At 33.4% G+C, this 15580-nt stretch overlaps 3 protein-coding genes and 2 pseudogenes across 3 annotated transcripts; 3 read left to right on the top strand and 2 right to left on the bottom strand.

Moving 5' to 3' along the window:
* Positions 1–463: 463 nt before the first annotated feature.
* Positions 464–2001, bottom strand: LOC102606849 (probable glutathione S-transferase). The gene is made up of 2 exons (XM_006494088.4): positions 1552–2001; positions 464–989 (listed from the first exon to the last, which is right to left on the bottom strand). The coding sequence occupies exons 1-2, from the start codon at positions 1861–1863 to the stop codon at positions 636–638; spliced, it is 666 nt and encodes a 221-aa protein (XP_006494151.2). The 5' UTR covers positions 1864–2001; the 3' UTR covers positions 464–635.
* Positions 2002–3351: 1350 nt separating this feature from the next.
* Positions 3352–4195, top strand: LOC127899675 (protein DETOXIFICATION 14-like). The gene is made up of 2 exons (XM_052433212.1): positions 3352–3890; positions 3990–4195. Exons 1-2 carry the CDS (start codon positions 3352–3354, stop codon positions 4138–4140), a joined length of 690 nt encoding a protein of 229 aa, XP_052289172.1. The 3' UTR covers positions 4141–4195.
* A 3658-nt stretch (positions 4196–7853) lies between these two features.
* On the top strand, positions 7854–12833 carry LOC102626179 (probable glutathione S-transferase; annotated as a pseudogene).
* LOC127899676 (probable glutathione S-transferase) overlaps positions 8166–15580 on the top strand; it is a 68015-nt pseudogene continuing 60600 nt past the window's right edge.
* Positions 14348–15264, bottom strand: LOC112496435 (1-aminocyclopropane-1-carboxylate oxidase homolog 11-like). The gene is made up of 3 exons (XM_052434089.1): positions 15218–15264; positions 14681–15002; positions 14348–14437 (listed from the first exon to the last, which is right to left on the bottom strand). Exons 1-3 carry the CDS (start codon positions 15262–15264, stop codon positions 14348–14350), a joined length of 459 nt encoding a protein of 152 aa, XP_052290049.1.

The following is a 15580-nucleotide window of genomic DNA, read 5'->3' as shown; positions in this document are numbered from 1 at the left end:
CCAAAAAAATATAACAAAAGCCAATTGTTGGAGTAGCAACGTGCCAACGAGAAAACCTCAAGCCATGTAATATCATGTGTCAACAACTAAAGAAGAACAAACCACCACCCTCTAGGCCGTCACTGCACCAACGCTGGACCCGATTTGAATAGTTAGAAGTTGTAACATTAATTAGGGATTGAGGGTAAAATTTTGGACTTTGATTTAATAAAATTGATTTAAATGAGTCCCAATAGAAATATGATTATAAATATATCAATACAATTATAACATGTTAAAAGAAAAAAAAGTTTATTTTCACACAAAACAAAAAACACAACCCTTGGATGTGTGATGTGTCTAAAAAATAATAGGGTGGAAATATTATCACCCTCAAATTGGATATATAAATGTTTAATGTTTTACTCTTATAATTTTGTATTTATTTTTTTTAATATTGTTAAGAGAAATATAGAAATTAATATATAGACAAATCGAGTCCCTTATTTTATTATTCATATCCATAAAAGTAACCATTATGCTGGTCCCCCGAACTTAGCATAAGACAGTAATTTAAAAAAAGAAAAAAAAGGACGTTTTTAGATACCAAAACAAGCACAAAGCGAGACATACAAACAAATGTTATGCTACTGCATTCAAGCAGAAGCCACCAACTGTTCACGACGGCGTTTGAAAACAACCAACATTTCATCCTGATTGGGAAGGTTTTCTTCAATTATGGGGACTTGCTTGAAATTTTCAAGCCAGGCATGCAAGCGAGGGAATTTGTGTGATTCAAATAGTTTAACTCCCACTGCATCTTCAATGACTTGCAACCAATAAACAATTGAACCAAACGCTAGGTCCACTAAACCAATATTGTCTCCATTGAAAAATTTTTTCTCTCCCAAGCCATGCTCTTCAACGGTTTGTAGCATTTCCAAGGCTTCCTTCATTGTGTTTTGTAGTTCTTGTCCAGTGCTACGAAACATTTTCCAAACCGCAACACCCTGCCACAAATATTTTACATCTGATTTTATCACCGACATGGTTAATTAATAATAATATGTATATAAAAGCGAAATATCGTTAGACAATATGCACACGTGTCGCAATAAACTTTAATTAGAGGTTTAATAAGTTAATTAAGAGAGTTCAACCACTGAGTTGTAAAATCTGTCATTAGCTAGTAAATTCACTTTTTCCCAATGCTTCAAAAGTCATCAAAATTCCCCGTGAAGTTAAAAACGGTTGTGTTAACTTTAACTTATTACATCTTTTCATATTTAAGGATAAAACATTGAAGACACCAGAAATTAACAGTTTAGAGAACTTTTTACAAATAAATATGAAAAAGACCCCTGGGTGGCTGGGCTCGACTGGCTATGAATTCACTTTCACTTTGCGCCATCACCCGAGTTCGAGTACATATAGAGAATAAGAGTTAGTGTTTGGCGGGTGGATTTTCTTATCCTCGTCACCTCATCTAGATCTTAAAATAAATCAATAAATAAACAAATTTGAAAAGAATGAACTTAATCATAAACGTGTTTGCCAGAGTTGTGAGCGAACCTTGTCTTCAGCGAATTTGATCCAGAATCGAGCATGAGCTCTATCATAAGGATTATTTGGCATCAAGGAGGGATTCTGTGGCCACGTCTCTTCAATGTATTGTAGAATAACCATGGACTCACAAACTGGTTTTCCGCCATGGACGAGCACTGGGATCTTCTTGTGAACCGGATTATACTTCAAAAGCAATGCACTTTTGTTTGAGAGATCTTCGGAAACAAATTCATATGGCACGCCTTTCAATTTCAGAGCCCAAATCACCCTGTAAACAAATGGACTCAGCAGGGTCCCATGAAGCTTCACTTCAGCCATGATAATTCTAAGATTGAATTTGAATTATCGGTTTTTGTGATCGATGTTGTGTATGGCTGTTAACTCATTACATATGTTTCTGAATTTATAGTGATTTATGGTATGCACTTTCTTGAGCAGAAAGCTTCAATTTTCCATTAATAAAACGATTAATGATGAATTCAAAGAACTAGTGCGATGACTTTAATTAAATATTTTTTACGTTGTGTGCAACCGCATTTTGAGGTTAATTTAAAGGATATTATTTTCTCCTCATCAAAATTTTTATATAAAAAAATATAATTATGTGATTGGTAATTATTAAATAAAATAAAATAAAAAATAAATTTTGACCGTAAATAAATAAAAGTTCATACAGGTTAGAAAGAGTTTTTAACACTCAAATAAATGGACCCAATTCCTAATTTAAAAGGCTAACCGATGAGATCAATAATTTGGTCAACCAGTCAGAGATAACCATACAATAATTAACAAAAAATTTGCCATTTGTTTTACATTTAAGACCTTTGCGTCATGCATGATGATCAATTGATCATGGATCAATTAGTCAACAAGACATTTGCCTTTTGTGCATGTATCCACATTGGACGCAAATATAATTTGTTATAAAAAAATTGGACTAAATTATTTTTTAATATATTTTTTAAAAATAATACATCTGATCCTAGAGGGCCTGTTATTTAGTTCGTGAATCTTATAACAGGACAGGACCCATGATTTTTTTTACAAAAAAAATCTTATGGGTCCCCTATTATTTAATTTGTGGAATTGACGGAGGTAGCTTAGAGTTTCATTTTTGTAATTTACAGCTTTCAATAAATTCTGATAATATTAGGCGGTAAAAGTCGGCAAGGCTGGAGGAGTAGATCTATAAAATTTGCTAGCACTTTGCACTATCTGTTTGGTGCCCAAAAACACACATATATATCATCCACTTTTTATTTAACGCTGGGTTTTTTTCGACCCATAATAATTTCTCTTTGCACATCAACTTGTTAATAAAAACTTTTATTGTCAAGATAAATTGTTAGTAATTACTTCACTAATCCTCCTTTTTTTTTGGGCCAATTTCTCTTTCGCAACTGAAAAAATTTAATTCACATCATGTGATAGTATGATTGCAAATAAATTTGAAGTTATCTCTAGCAAGTTGTTCAAAAATACATTGACATGTCTTGTGTATAAAACTAAAGAACAATAGCAAACCACTATCCTATAGCCGACCGCTGCTATTAGGACGGAAAAATTAGTCGTAAATATGTAAATTTGTCTAAACCCATTTACAAAAATATGTCCACTGCGAATAATTTTGTAGATTGCGGATAAGTTTGGTATTTTAAATTTAAGTTCGTTGTAGGTTACGGATGGATTCAATATTGAGAAAAAATTTGGTAGGTGTCTGCCGACTAGCATTTTTTAAATTATTTATGTTTTTAATTTTAATCACAAAGATTGTCTTAAAAAAATTTAATCATAAAACAGTTAGGAATGGCAAGTGCTCTGGAAACATTATGTGGGCAAGCATATGGAGCTCAGCAATATCAAAGAATTGGAACTCAAATTTACACTGCAATATTTTGTTTATTCTTAGTATGTTTTCCGCTTTCCTTTCTAGGGATTTACATGGGAAGGCTGCTAGTTTTGGTAGGCCAAGACCCCCAGATTTCACACGAAGTAGGCAAGTTTATAATCTGGCTTCTTCCAGCTCTGTTTGCTTATGCAGCAATGCAGGCGCTTATTCGATATTTTCAGTCTCAAAGTTTGATCATTCCCATGTTCTTAAGCTCCTATGCCGCTCTTTGTTTGCATATTCCCATCTGTTGGGGTTTGGTATTCAAGTCTGGACTGGGAAACCTTGGAGGAGCATTGGCAATTGGTATATCGTATTGGTTGAATGTAACTTTCTTGGCAATTTACATGAAGTTCTCCACTGCTTATGCAGAATCCAGGGCTCCAATTTCAATGGAGTTGTTCCGAGGAATTGGAGAGTTCTTCCACTTTGCTATCCCTTCTGCAGTAATGGTTTGGTATGTTAATTATCTTCTGGAGTTTCATTTTCCCTTCTCATAGATATCGTAGACACGTCATAAATTTTCATGCATCTTCTTTTGTTTATAATTTTGCAGCCTAGAATGGTGGTCATTTGAATTGCTCATTTTAATGTCAGGGCTGTTGCCTAACCCACAGCTTGAAACTTCAGTCCTATCTGTATGGTATGTTGACATAGACTTTGTATGTGAAAGTTCTATACAGAGAAGCACCTACCAAAGGAAATAGATTTTTTTTCTTTTTTTCTTTTTTTTCCCGACTGCTCATTATTTGTCAACTTCTTTGGGCAGTCTCAGTACTATTCAAACCCTCTCTGCAATCCCTTATGGACTTGGTGTGCAGTGAGGTTTGTTCATAACAATCATTTAAATAATAATTGTTTTATATCAACTAATTAGCAGATTAACCATTATTTCCTTCTATAGTACTAGAGTTTCAAATGGACTAGGAGCTGGGAATGTGCAAAGAGCCCGTGTAGCTGTCTATGCTGTGGTCTTTATGGCAGTCATGGAGACTATCATAGTAAGTGCATCTCTCTTTGCCAGCCGGCGTGTTTTTGGTTATGTTTTCAGCAATGAGGGACAAGTTGTGGATTATGTCACAACCATGGCTCCTCTGGTTTGTTTGTCTGTCATCATGGATAGCTTACAAGGAGTCTTTTCAGGTTAAATTAACTTCTTCAACTCTCTCAATTGCTAAATAGTTCTCTTTAAGTAGAAATAATTTTTTTCAGGTTTCTAAATTCTTTTTATTATTTTTAATGTGTTGCAAGAGGATGTGGGTGGCAGAATATAACTGCTTTTGTGAATCTTGGGGCTTATTATTTGTGTGCAGTCCCAACTGCTGCCATTTTGGGTTTCTGGTTAAAGTCTAGAGGAAGGGGCCTATGGATCGGGATACAAGCCGGTGCTTTTACACAAACACTTCTGCTTGGCATCATAACAACATTTACAGATTGGGAAAAACAGGTCTGTTTCTCAACATTTAATCCCTTAAAAATTAGAGAAGCTTATTGGACTATATATGTAAATATGTAGCAATTTTTTTTCCCAACCAAGTATATGATACCTTCTGACTGAAAGTTCAAGATTAAAATCATTCAGCTTGATCTGAAATGGTTAGTATTATCATCTTATGCAGAAATGGTTTTGCTCATTGGGAAAATGATATTCAATAACAGACGTGCAAACTCATTTGAAAATTTGCTTTTTTGGAAGAATTATAACCATTTTCTAGTTTGTTAATTGTTACAAGTTCTGTGTTTCTAAGGGGTTTCTCATGTTGCAGGCAAGTAAAGCAAGGAAAAGATTATCAAAGGGAAGATCTTTAGCAGATAACAGAGCAGTATGCGAGTGAGCAGAGTCAATCAATGAGCTGATATATACATTTTCCAGTTGAAAGAGATAATCATTGCTTGAGAAAATGAGCTGATCATATGTCAATTGATGGCCAAGAAGGTCCCCCAATCTGATCTATGGAGCATGACATTTCATAAAACTCTGTTTCTAGAGAAAAAAAAAAAATTAACAGCTTCTTAGGATTGCAGCATCAGGTGACTTAGCATTTCCAGTATGAATGAATTATAAGATAGATGATGCTGCAAAAATGAATAGAGATAAAAATTAAGCAAGAGAAAATGTTTGAATGTTATTATTTAAACCTTTTGTAGTGTTTAAGAGTGACTAACTATCCCAATCAACTCAAAACACTTCCCAAGATCACAACCAAACAAACAAGATGCACCAAGAATCAATCCAGCAGAATACACACAGATTATTAGAACTGAAAGAAATAAAGAAAAGAACAAGAATTAACGTGGTTCAGCTAGCTTCAGTCTAGCTTACATCCACGGGAGAAACAGAACCCAATTCTATTGATTGTTCAAAGAAGTTACAGAGAGTTTATCAAGCTTGTTACAGAGTCTCTCAAGAAGCCTTTGGTTTCCAGTCTTCTCAACTCACAATAGCTCTTTCATCACCCCTCTCTGTTGCCAGAATCAGCTGTATATAACAGCTCGTTAACGAATCAGCAACCAACCCAGAAAACCACGTGACAGTCATGTGAGTTAACTGATTCTAACGAACCAAGAACGCAACTTATCCGTGCACGTGAAACTCTCGTGCATCACTTAACCAAAACGACCTTCATACATGTCGTTCCAGGAGATACGAGTTTGACTTTCCAAAACGCAGCATCAGCTGACGTTTTCAACAACAGATTTGCTTCACATCACAACACCTTTTCCAGTGATTGTAGAGATAATTTCTTTGTATTGAACACTTTCACCATCTGAAAGATAAGGAAAATATTAAAAGAAAAAAGAAAATTCTTAAATCTTTTCCATGTCATTCTAGCAAAGTTGAATTGTGATTCTTAACCCTACACCACAATGTAAGGTGGCCTGTGGCCTGTGGGTAACACACAATTTGACAACCCCATATATTAAGTAATCTAGATGGAGGACATTATATTTTTCAATTTTTTAATTTTTGTTCTTTTTTTTTTAATTCAAACGACACCTCTTTCATTGTGGCATTGGAATGTATAGAGATTTGCACACTGATTTTGGACCATACTTCACAAATAATGCGACGCACATCTTTCTTTCAGTACTTCTTCAGGAGGATAAGCTACAGACGTTGTTGTCCTTTTACCTGAAGCAAGTGCATGTGCATGAATTGTTGTTGTCTGTTAATCTGCTGCCACTTTGCTGCCAAAAACTTGAAAAATAAACCGGGAAAATTTTCAATAAGCAAAGTCAAACAACTAACCCCTGTTTTAAGTTATATTCCTAAGAAAACTTTTAACACTCAAATAAAGCACACAGCTAAAGTATTTCTATCACATTAGGTTTCGAGTGAGGTTTGATTTACATTTATATCAGATATACCAAGTGTTTTTTCTTCTTTTAATTAATGTATATTCCTAAGAAAACTTCTAATTGATTATCCACATATATAAACAAACCTAGCTCGCAATGTGAAATATATTAAAACAGCAACCATAAGATTTTCAAACATTTAAATTAACGGTGATGATATTTCCACCCCATGAATTTTATAAACCCACCCATTTTTAAAAAAAATATTATAATCAGTTCACATTATTTTTAAAAAATTTAAATTAAGAAGAAATTAAAAAATTGATCAATAAATTCATATTCATTTCTTTTTTAAACTGTGTTTCTTTATTATATTTAATCAATAAGATTGCTTTAACATAAATTAGTATGACTATTTTACCCTCATAAGGTAAAAGTACCAAAATATCTAAAAATTTACTTTAACTTTAATAAATTTTTATGCAATTTTTTTATATTTTAATGATGTATTAGTAATTGTTAGTACAATTATTATTACTCCACTAAACTAACAAGATATAATTAGGACATGTGGTGAATTGAAAATAATTAAATTTTATATAATACATATTGGATTATAAAATATAAAAAAAATGTCTAAGCAATTAGTTACAATAATATATATATATATATATATATATATTTCTTAGAGTAATTTGGTAATTTTATATTACAAGGGAAAAATAATCAAATTAAATTTATCTTGAAGCGCTTCAAAAGTTAAAGATTGTTAAAAGACTAAGTCGGAAAAAATATTATAAAATTAATTTAATTAATTAATTATTTAAATTTTTTATTAATTTATAATTTTATAAAATAATATGAACTTATTGTAATTATTTTATATAGGTGGACTGGGTTTATAAAAATAGCGGGGTGGATATACTTACACCCTTGAATTAATAGTTAGTATAAATTTTAGATATCTCCCCTAAAATTTGACTTTGCTACACTTAGAGAGAATGTAAACATATATTGACAATATACCCCTTGGTCGTGTATAAGGGTTAGGCACTGGTTAGGTAGTTGAGGGCAATAACGTACATGTTGCATATTTTTTTATTTTTAAATCTTACAAAAGCTGTTATACTGTAACTAATTAGACAAGAGCAGCGAAAATGCATACAGTGCTTTGAAGCTAGGGAAGCCCAAGGGGATAGTAACCCATTTTCATTGTCAATGCCTAGCTTCATTTCTTCTTTTTTCTCAGCATAACTTGATGAGTGCTTAGCTTCATTTCGAAGGTCGTGACACCAACTGATTTTAGCAAAAGCAGAGATACTTTGTGATGCAGTAAGCTAACAAGTTTCTGAAATCAACTATGTTTTAAACCAAATTCCGGCGACGACCAGCAGCTGAAAAAGCCGGTGATTAAAGGTCAATCTAGGTGCGTAATTCTATCAAAGTTTAAAATTGAAGTTAGGTTTTATTATTTTCTTGCATTTTGTTGAAATTGCTGTTAGTTAGGTGCTTTATTTTTAGTTCAAATTAATTGAGAAAAATGTTTAGGGTTTATAGAAATTGAAGTAGTGACCGAATATATCGGAATTGATTTTTGAGTTGATAGTCACTCGACATGTTGTGTAAACTATGAAAATGATTTATTTTTTGATGATTTTGGACTCTGGTTTTTGAATGCCTACTGAAATTTGCTTGATCTGTTATTAAAATTGAAAAAAATCCAATCTTTCTCTAAGAATGCAGAGGTGTTGCTGAGAAAACGCTTATGGTGTTGTTTTGTTTCTTTCTTTATTTTACAAGTGTGCAGTTCATGTAAGATTGAGACAGTTGCTCTTGTTGCTTTTTGATGTTTGTATGGACTAATTCCAATCACTGATTTTTGTTGGAAAATGGATGCTATTATTTGTCCTTTTCTTTGTGTAAAAATTTGTACTTCGTTCCCAACATAAAATTCAGATGCTTGCCTATTACTTTTTGAGGTTGTTATTAAGGTGTAAGAGATATATTAGTTATAGAGCTTGTAGGCAGTTGGTTTATTGAAGAACTAGTACAGTTGAGAAAGTGTCTTTTAGGTCATCCATTTTAATACACATATTAACAGATTTAATTACATAAACACAAGACTTCATTTGTTTATCAAAGTAGTACTTTCTGATGCTTTCGTATAATGAATGCCAAAGAGATGACATTTGCAAAAAGGCCATTTGAATGTACCAACTGCTATCCTTGTAAACCTCTATTGTGATTCTGTTATCATTATATGTTGTTTAATGATCTGATGATTTCGAGATATCAAGAAGAGTTTATTCATACAATAAATGTTGTCATTAGGTCATAATTATTGTAGGACATGTTCATTTAGCTACTTTAGGTACTGCTACATGCATTTATTGTATAATGCCTACTTAGCAGCCATAACTACACCCATTGTTGAAGCCGCAGCAGCAAAAATGAGAAAAAAAACATGTTTAGGAACAACGTTGTCTTTATATCATTTTATTTTACTCCATTTTGTTGTGCTTTTTGCATCAGTGACTTCAAATCCTTCCTATCCTTTTGCATACTCATTAGCAGTTCATAATTTGCTTGACATGTTCCTAAACCATCAAATATAACACCTTGGTCGACATCATAGCCACAACCATTTTTTCTATTCATACAGCAATAATATAGCTTGTTTGGGTTGTCATCTGATTCCGCTACCTTCATAGCAGCTATTTTGTAGCATTTACTGATCTTGTTTGAAAATCAAATGAATTTAAAATATTCTCATTTATTGTTTTTTTGTAGCGTTCACTAATCTTCTGATATTCAGTATTGTTTTTATATAAATTAATTTAAAATATTATCATTTATTTGTCTTATTATATGATTTTACGCTATCAAATTATTTGTTTTAACAGGCATTTTGGTCTTTTCAACACTCAATTGAGTTTTGTCTTATTATAAGAATTTGTAATGTCAACAACAATTATCATAAGGGTATAATAGCCTTTCACCCCCCCAGGCGCAAAAAAAAAAATTGCCCCAAATATAAAGATCATCTACAGTGTCAATTAATTATGAAGGGCATTATTGCACATTCACTCAACTACCTAACGGGTGCCTAACCTTCATACATGGCCGGGGGTATGTTGTCAATATATGGATACATTCTCTCTAAGTGTAGCAAAGCCAAACCTCAGGGGTGGTTTCTAAAAGTTTTCCTAAATAGTTAATAATTTTATACAACAGATTCTTGGATACCCCTCAAGTTCACTTATTCTACGTTATGGCTGACTTTCAAGAAATTAAATTCTACATTATGACCCCTAGGGAAACAACGTAGCCAATAAAATTATAAAATATATGTGTGTAATAGTTGTCAAACCTGAACCTATGTCGTTTAGCAATTTACAAAATGAGAAAGACGACAAAAGCCAAGTGTTAAGAGTGGCAGTGAGCCAACGAGACAAGCTCAAGTTCACTGTGTTTTTGTTGAACCTTCTGAAGACCCGAAACTCGAGGTTTGTTTTTCACGTTCCCTAATCGTTTGACTACATTTTAATTCTGTGCTACGCTCGTTAAGAACTGTTCAGGCTTATGAACTGTTCAGGCTAAGTGTTCGACGAAATTCCTAAGTGAGTATATATAATGGTTTGCTCTTGTATTTATTCTGTTATAGAAGGTTTTGCTTTGGGTGGTTAAATAGAGGAGATTAGACATTGAACTTTATGCACTTGTATGTTTTCAAGTAATTGTTTGCTGAGGCACATGTACTTTGAATGGCTTCATTCATCTACAGAGATATCATAACATTTTTGCTTAATGTGAGTCTTATTGTTGTTAATTTGTCCAAAGTGAAGGCTTTTTTAACTTTTATTTCTTTGATTTATTTATTTATTGGTGTGTCGAAGTTCTGTGTCTCAACTTTATTTGATAAGTTCTTTCAGACTACTAATTAGAAGAAACAAATGCTAGAGAGTGAGTATGAGAGGGAATGATGTTTGGGCAAGGGGTGATTTGTTCACTTGGCTCATGAAGGACCCCAACTATAATGACATGTATCAATTTCGCAGCCTAATTGGAAGGTAAGCTCATTTCTTGATTTCCTTCAATTTTCACTTTCATTTTACTGTTTTCAAGTAGTAGGTAATCTAAATAAAAGTAAAATCAGTAGTGATTTGCTTCAAGTGCATATGGATAGTATATCACATGTGAGAAGATTGTATTTGTTATATGAAAATCCTTAATAACTGTAATGAAAAAATATATTCTCAAACCTGATCGTGGAATGTACTATTTCTTAATATCTGAGTTTGGATCCACACATTTTTTGCCATGCAATTTGACAAGTTGTCATGTCCTCATATTCTGCGCTATCATAAGTTTTGCCAATCTGCATAGGTGTTTAATAGATTGAGTTAATCTAGTTTCGAGAGCATGCCTTACTAAAGGGCATCGAGTTTCTAAGTGAGGGCAAGCACAACTATAATTATCTATTTCATATCCTCCCTATCAGCGGGGCAGGTCTGTTACCTCTAAATTCTTTCAATAACTTGGGGACGTTAATCCTATTAATGACAGCCACATATTATAAGTCAAGAAAACTGATTTTTTGATTATTGAAAAATCAAATTTTTTGTATTATTCTATTTATGATCTCAGTAACCTACATGTTGCGATTGTCTTGTATGGATCATTGTTTCTCTTTTAAGCTGTTATAGTGACAATTTTTAGCTCTTATTGCAGTTCTTAAAGTCATTGCAAGCACATGTTCTGTCGATCTCCATAAATTCAGATACATATGCATAGTTAGCTATTCAAACAACCACACTGGCATTTAACTTCGATATTCAGAAATATGGCTGAAGTGAAGCTTCATGGGGCATGAGCGAGTGAATTTTGTTACAGAGTGATATGGGCTCTGAAATTGAAAGGCATAGCATATGATTACATTGAAGAAGATCTCTCTAACAAAAGTGCTTTGCTTTTGAAGCATAATCCAGTTCACAAGAAGGTCCCAGTGCTTGTTCATGACAAAAAATCAGTTTGCGAGTCCATTGTTATCCTTGAATACATTGAGGAGATGTGGCCACAGAATCCCTTAATGCCAAATGATCCTTATGATAGGGCTCTGGCTCATTTTTGGATTAAATTTGCCGAAGATAGGGTTTTGCTTCAGAACTCTAGCTAATGCCTTTATAAGTTCATTATTTTCATGTTTATTAGTTATTAGAGAAAATGATCAGTATCCCCCATTGTATGTCAAAATTAATTATTTGTTCTTTTATGTTTTAAAACCTATCAAAATCTCCATTGTCGTTCAAAAGATTCTGTTAACCTTCAATTTTTTTGTCTTTTACTAATTTTACCTCTGGAAAAATTTTTATTAATAGGAAGTTGAAAGTTTAATAGAATTTTTTTAACGGCAAGGGAAATTTTGATGGCTTTTGAAATATGAGAGAGAAAAGGATTAATTTACCAAAACAACATTGTGGTTTTGTTGTTCATTTACCCTTTGTCATTCAATGTAGTTGTTAACCTCTAGTATAAGGGTGCTTGACAAATGACAAGGATATGTATTGGCTAAGTCTTTTAGTTCATACATATTATTAATCATGTGATGATATTTTGGCGGGGAGCTACTGTTTGGAAAATGTTTCGTAGCGTACAAGATCAAGAGAATACAATGAAAGAAATCTTGGAAATGCTAAAAACCGTTGAAGAACATGGCTTAGGAGAGAAGTAATTTTTTCATGGAGACAAGATTGGCTTAGTGGACATAGCATTTGTTTCCATTGTTTATTGGTTGCAAATCATTGAAGATGTAGCAGGAGTGAAACTATTTGAATTTCACAAATTCACTCGCTTGCACGCATGGTTTGAAAAATTTAAACGAGTCCCAGAAATTGAAGAGAACCTTCCTAATTGGGGTGAACTATTGGTTTTTTTCAAACGTCGCCGTGAAAAGTTGGTGGCCTCTTCCTCATTGCATTAGCACAAAATTCGTGCAATTGTATTGTTGTCAAGAGGCCGCTCTTTGCTTAGTTTTTGATTATCTTGTGTGCTCAATTGGGAGGCCCCGCTTTGCTGGGTACTTTCGTATGGATTTGAGTAATAATGGGGACTTGACTTTATATTTATGAATTATTGCATGTATTTCGTTAATTATTAATGGACTACTGACGGTTATGTATTGTTTGGGAATTGTTTGGGAGGAAGTTTAAAAGCTGATATATACTAATGACTTGAAGAAAAGTCAACTTATTTGAAGTAATATAACTCTAAAAAATCAGAAGAAAAACTCTTTGTGGAAAAAGATAGTTCTGGTAAACATGCCCAGTATTAAAGGGTATTATCGAAACTTAAATGTGAATGGTTAGAGCCAACATGTGAACAGTACACCATTATGAAAAGATTTTTTTTTTTCGCTAAGAATAACAAGCCAATAGGACTTTAGTGATTTTTTTTAGATCTAATTTCTTGAGAGACTTCTTCATCTTCTTCTTCCTTTATGGTTGGGGTTTCTTTCTCCATTTTAACACCACCATAGGAAATTTTAACCATCTATCTCCCAAAGAAGCCTTTTCCCTTACTCTTCTCCTGGAAAACTCTCTAATCTCTATAAAACTCATATCTCCCTCATGTCATTATTCCTCATAACCAACCTTTAATAAAGTTTTGTCCATATTATAATGCAAATTATGTAATACTTCATTTATATAGTGGATTGGAGATGAGTTACTCTTATGGATGTAGATCAAAGGGCCGAACAATGTAAAATCTTATGTGTTCTCTATTGTTTATGCTTATTTTCTATTTATTAGGATGATGATAATACTCAAATCGTATTCCATACATGAGCTCATATAGAGGCATAGCACGAGCTCTATTGAGCTCCCCAGATAAGCTCTATAGTTAAAGCTATCCTCGAATTCGCTAGAGCTACTTCCTAAACTCTCTTGAGCTCCCCAAATCAATTCTTTAAACTAAATCCCATGAGCTCCATAGAGATTACCTCCCAAAACACTTCAATTTACCTCTCAAATTACCTCAGTTCACCTTCCAGATCACCTTAGTTATTTCTTTTGTCCTTAACAGTAGAAAAACACACCTAGATTTTTACTAGCTCAATCTCCCCTCAAATATAAATTTATTTATTTAAATTATATTTAACCTTGTTCTGGTGAGGACAACCACTAAATGATTCAAATCAGATCCTAGAGAAAATCCGATGAAAACATGTATCTATGTATAATATTTAACATCACCCTAACAATCAATACGAATGCACTTGGATTTATTCTTAATAGTACACAAAGTGGAAAAAGCATGACAAGCAACACTTGCACACTCGAGGCTCAATATAAGCACAAACGTCATAATTCCAAGCAACAAACAATGACCATCATTACTAATTTTTTCTGAAAGCCACCAAATTGGAAAAGTACTGCCAAGCAATTAATTAACGACTGCGACTTGCCAGCCTAAGCTTATCCAATGCTGAGAGTTCATTATTCTTCAAGGTTTGGTTAATGTAAATATCTTTTAGAGTAATTTCAGGGTAGAGCGGAGGATTTTCTTCTGATAGCAACTGTTTAATTGGACCATATCGTCTCGAGCAACTATTATTCATGAAAAACTTCCGATTGAAATTCTGGAGCCTTCCTTATTTGATAACACTCTATAATAGGCACTCTTGAACTTATCATTGGTAATCAGCTGCATAAACACAAACACGTTGGTAATCAGCTGCAAAAACTCACACTTCATATAAACCATAATTAAGTTATCTGATAGAGATTCATGCTTGGGTGTTGACGTTCACATGAAATTTTGTAAGGACGATTCTTTCACAGTATTGTGAAAGAACGTTTCCGTACAAAATTTAGTGCGAACGTCCCACTTGAGAATTTTCAATCTGATGGATAGTATTTCTTAATAAGTTATCTAACACACACTTGCCTGCATCATGTAGCCTAAGTTTACAACTAGAGTTCCCGGAACAGGGGCAATGTCAAACCATTGATCTTCGTGAAAGACTTGGAGGCCACCAATTTGATCTTGTATGAGCACAGTGACAAATTTAGGGTCAGAATGTGTTGCTATGCCGATGGACAATTCTGGTTGAGGGTATTCAGGGTAATAACCATTCCCAATAGTCATTTCCTCTACACAACCTATGTCTTTCAGGTAATTGAGGTCAAGCCCTAAAGCTTCGGATAGAAGTTCAAACAGAGTATCCCCTGTTTTCCACATTAGGTTGTTGTATGCGATCATTATCTCTCTGCAAATTAATAAAGACAAAAAATAATCACTACTAAAAGAAAGGGAGAATGGCATTTCGACTTTTAGAAATTTTTTTTTTATTGGGTTAACAACTAGATGAAATGAGAGTAATAAAAACTTATTAGGAACCCAAGTGATGCAAAACGTTTTAAGAAAGATGCGAGTGTTATCCACTGTAAAAGAAATAAAATCTATTGGTCATCGTCCACATACCTGCAAGCTTCAGGCAAATCTTCAGGATTTGAAAAATCGCGACCCATAACACAACTCAAAGTATCTTTCAGTTAAGGAAGCTCATTGTGCTAAGTTTATGAAGAACATGAAGGCAAAGAAGTTCTCAGTCTTAGTCAGTGAAGCAAGTCAATAGTGCCAGCTCATCAGTGCCAGATCAGCAGAATTAGTTACGGGAATTAACAAGTTAGCATAAGTTGTTAATGCTTGTTACTAGTTTCTTTAGCATGTGTATGTAAATATCTTCAAGTATATAAGCTGTAGAAGTTCAGTTGGTATGTAACGAAAAAGAATTAAGAAATAAGAACTTTGATTTTTCATCTGTAAATTTTCTCTTGAAACCAA

Source organism: Citrus sinensis, chromosome 9, assembly GCF_022201045.2.
Source record: "Citrus sinensis cultivar Valencia sweet orange chromosome 9, DVS_A1.0, whole genome shotgun sequence".
NCBI classification, from domain to species: domain Eukaryota; kingdom Viridiplantae; phylum Streptophyta; class Magnoliopsida; order Sapindales; family Rutaceae; genus Citrus; species Citrus sinensis.
The sequence above is the reverse complement of the archived record's forward strand: the minus strand, read 5'-3'. Positions and strand labels throughout refer to the sequence as shown.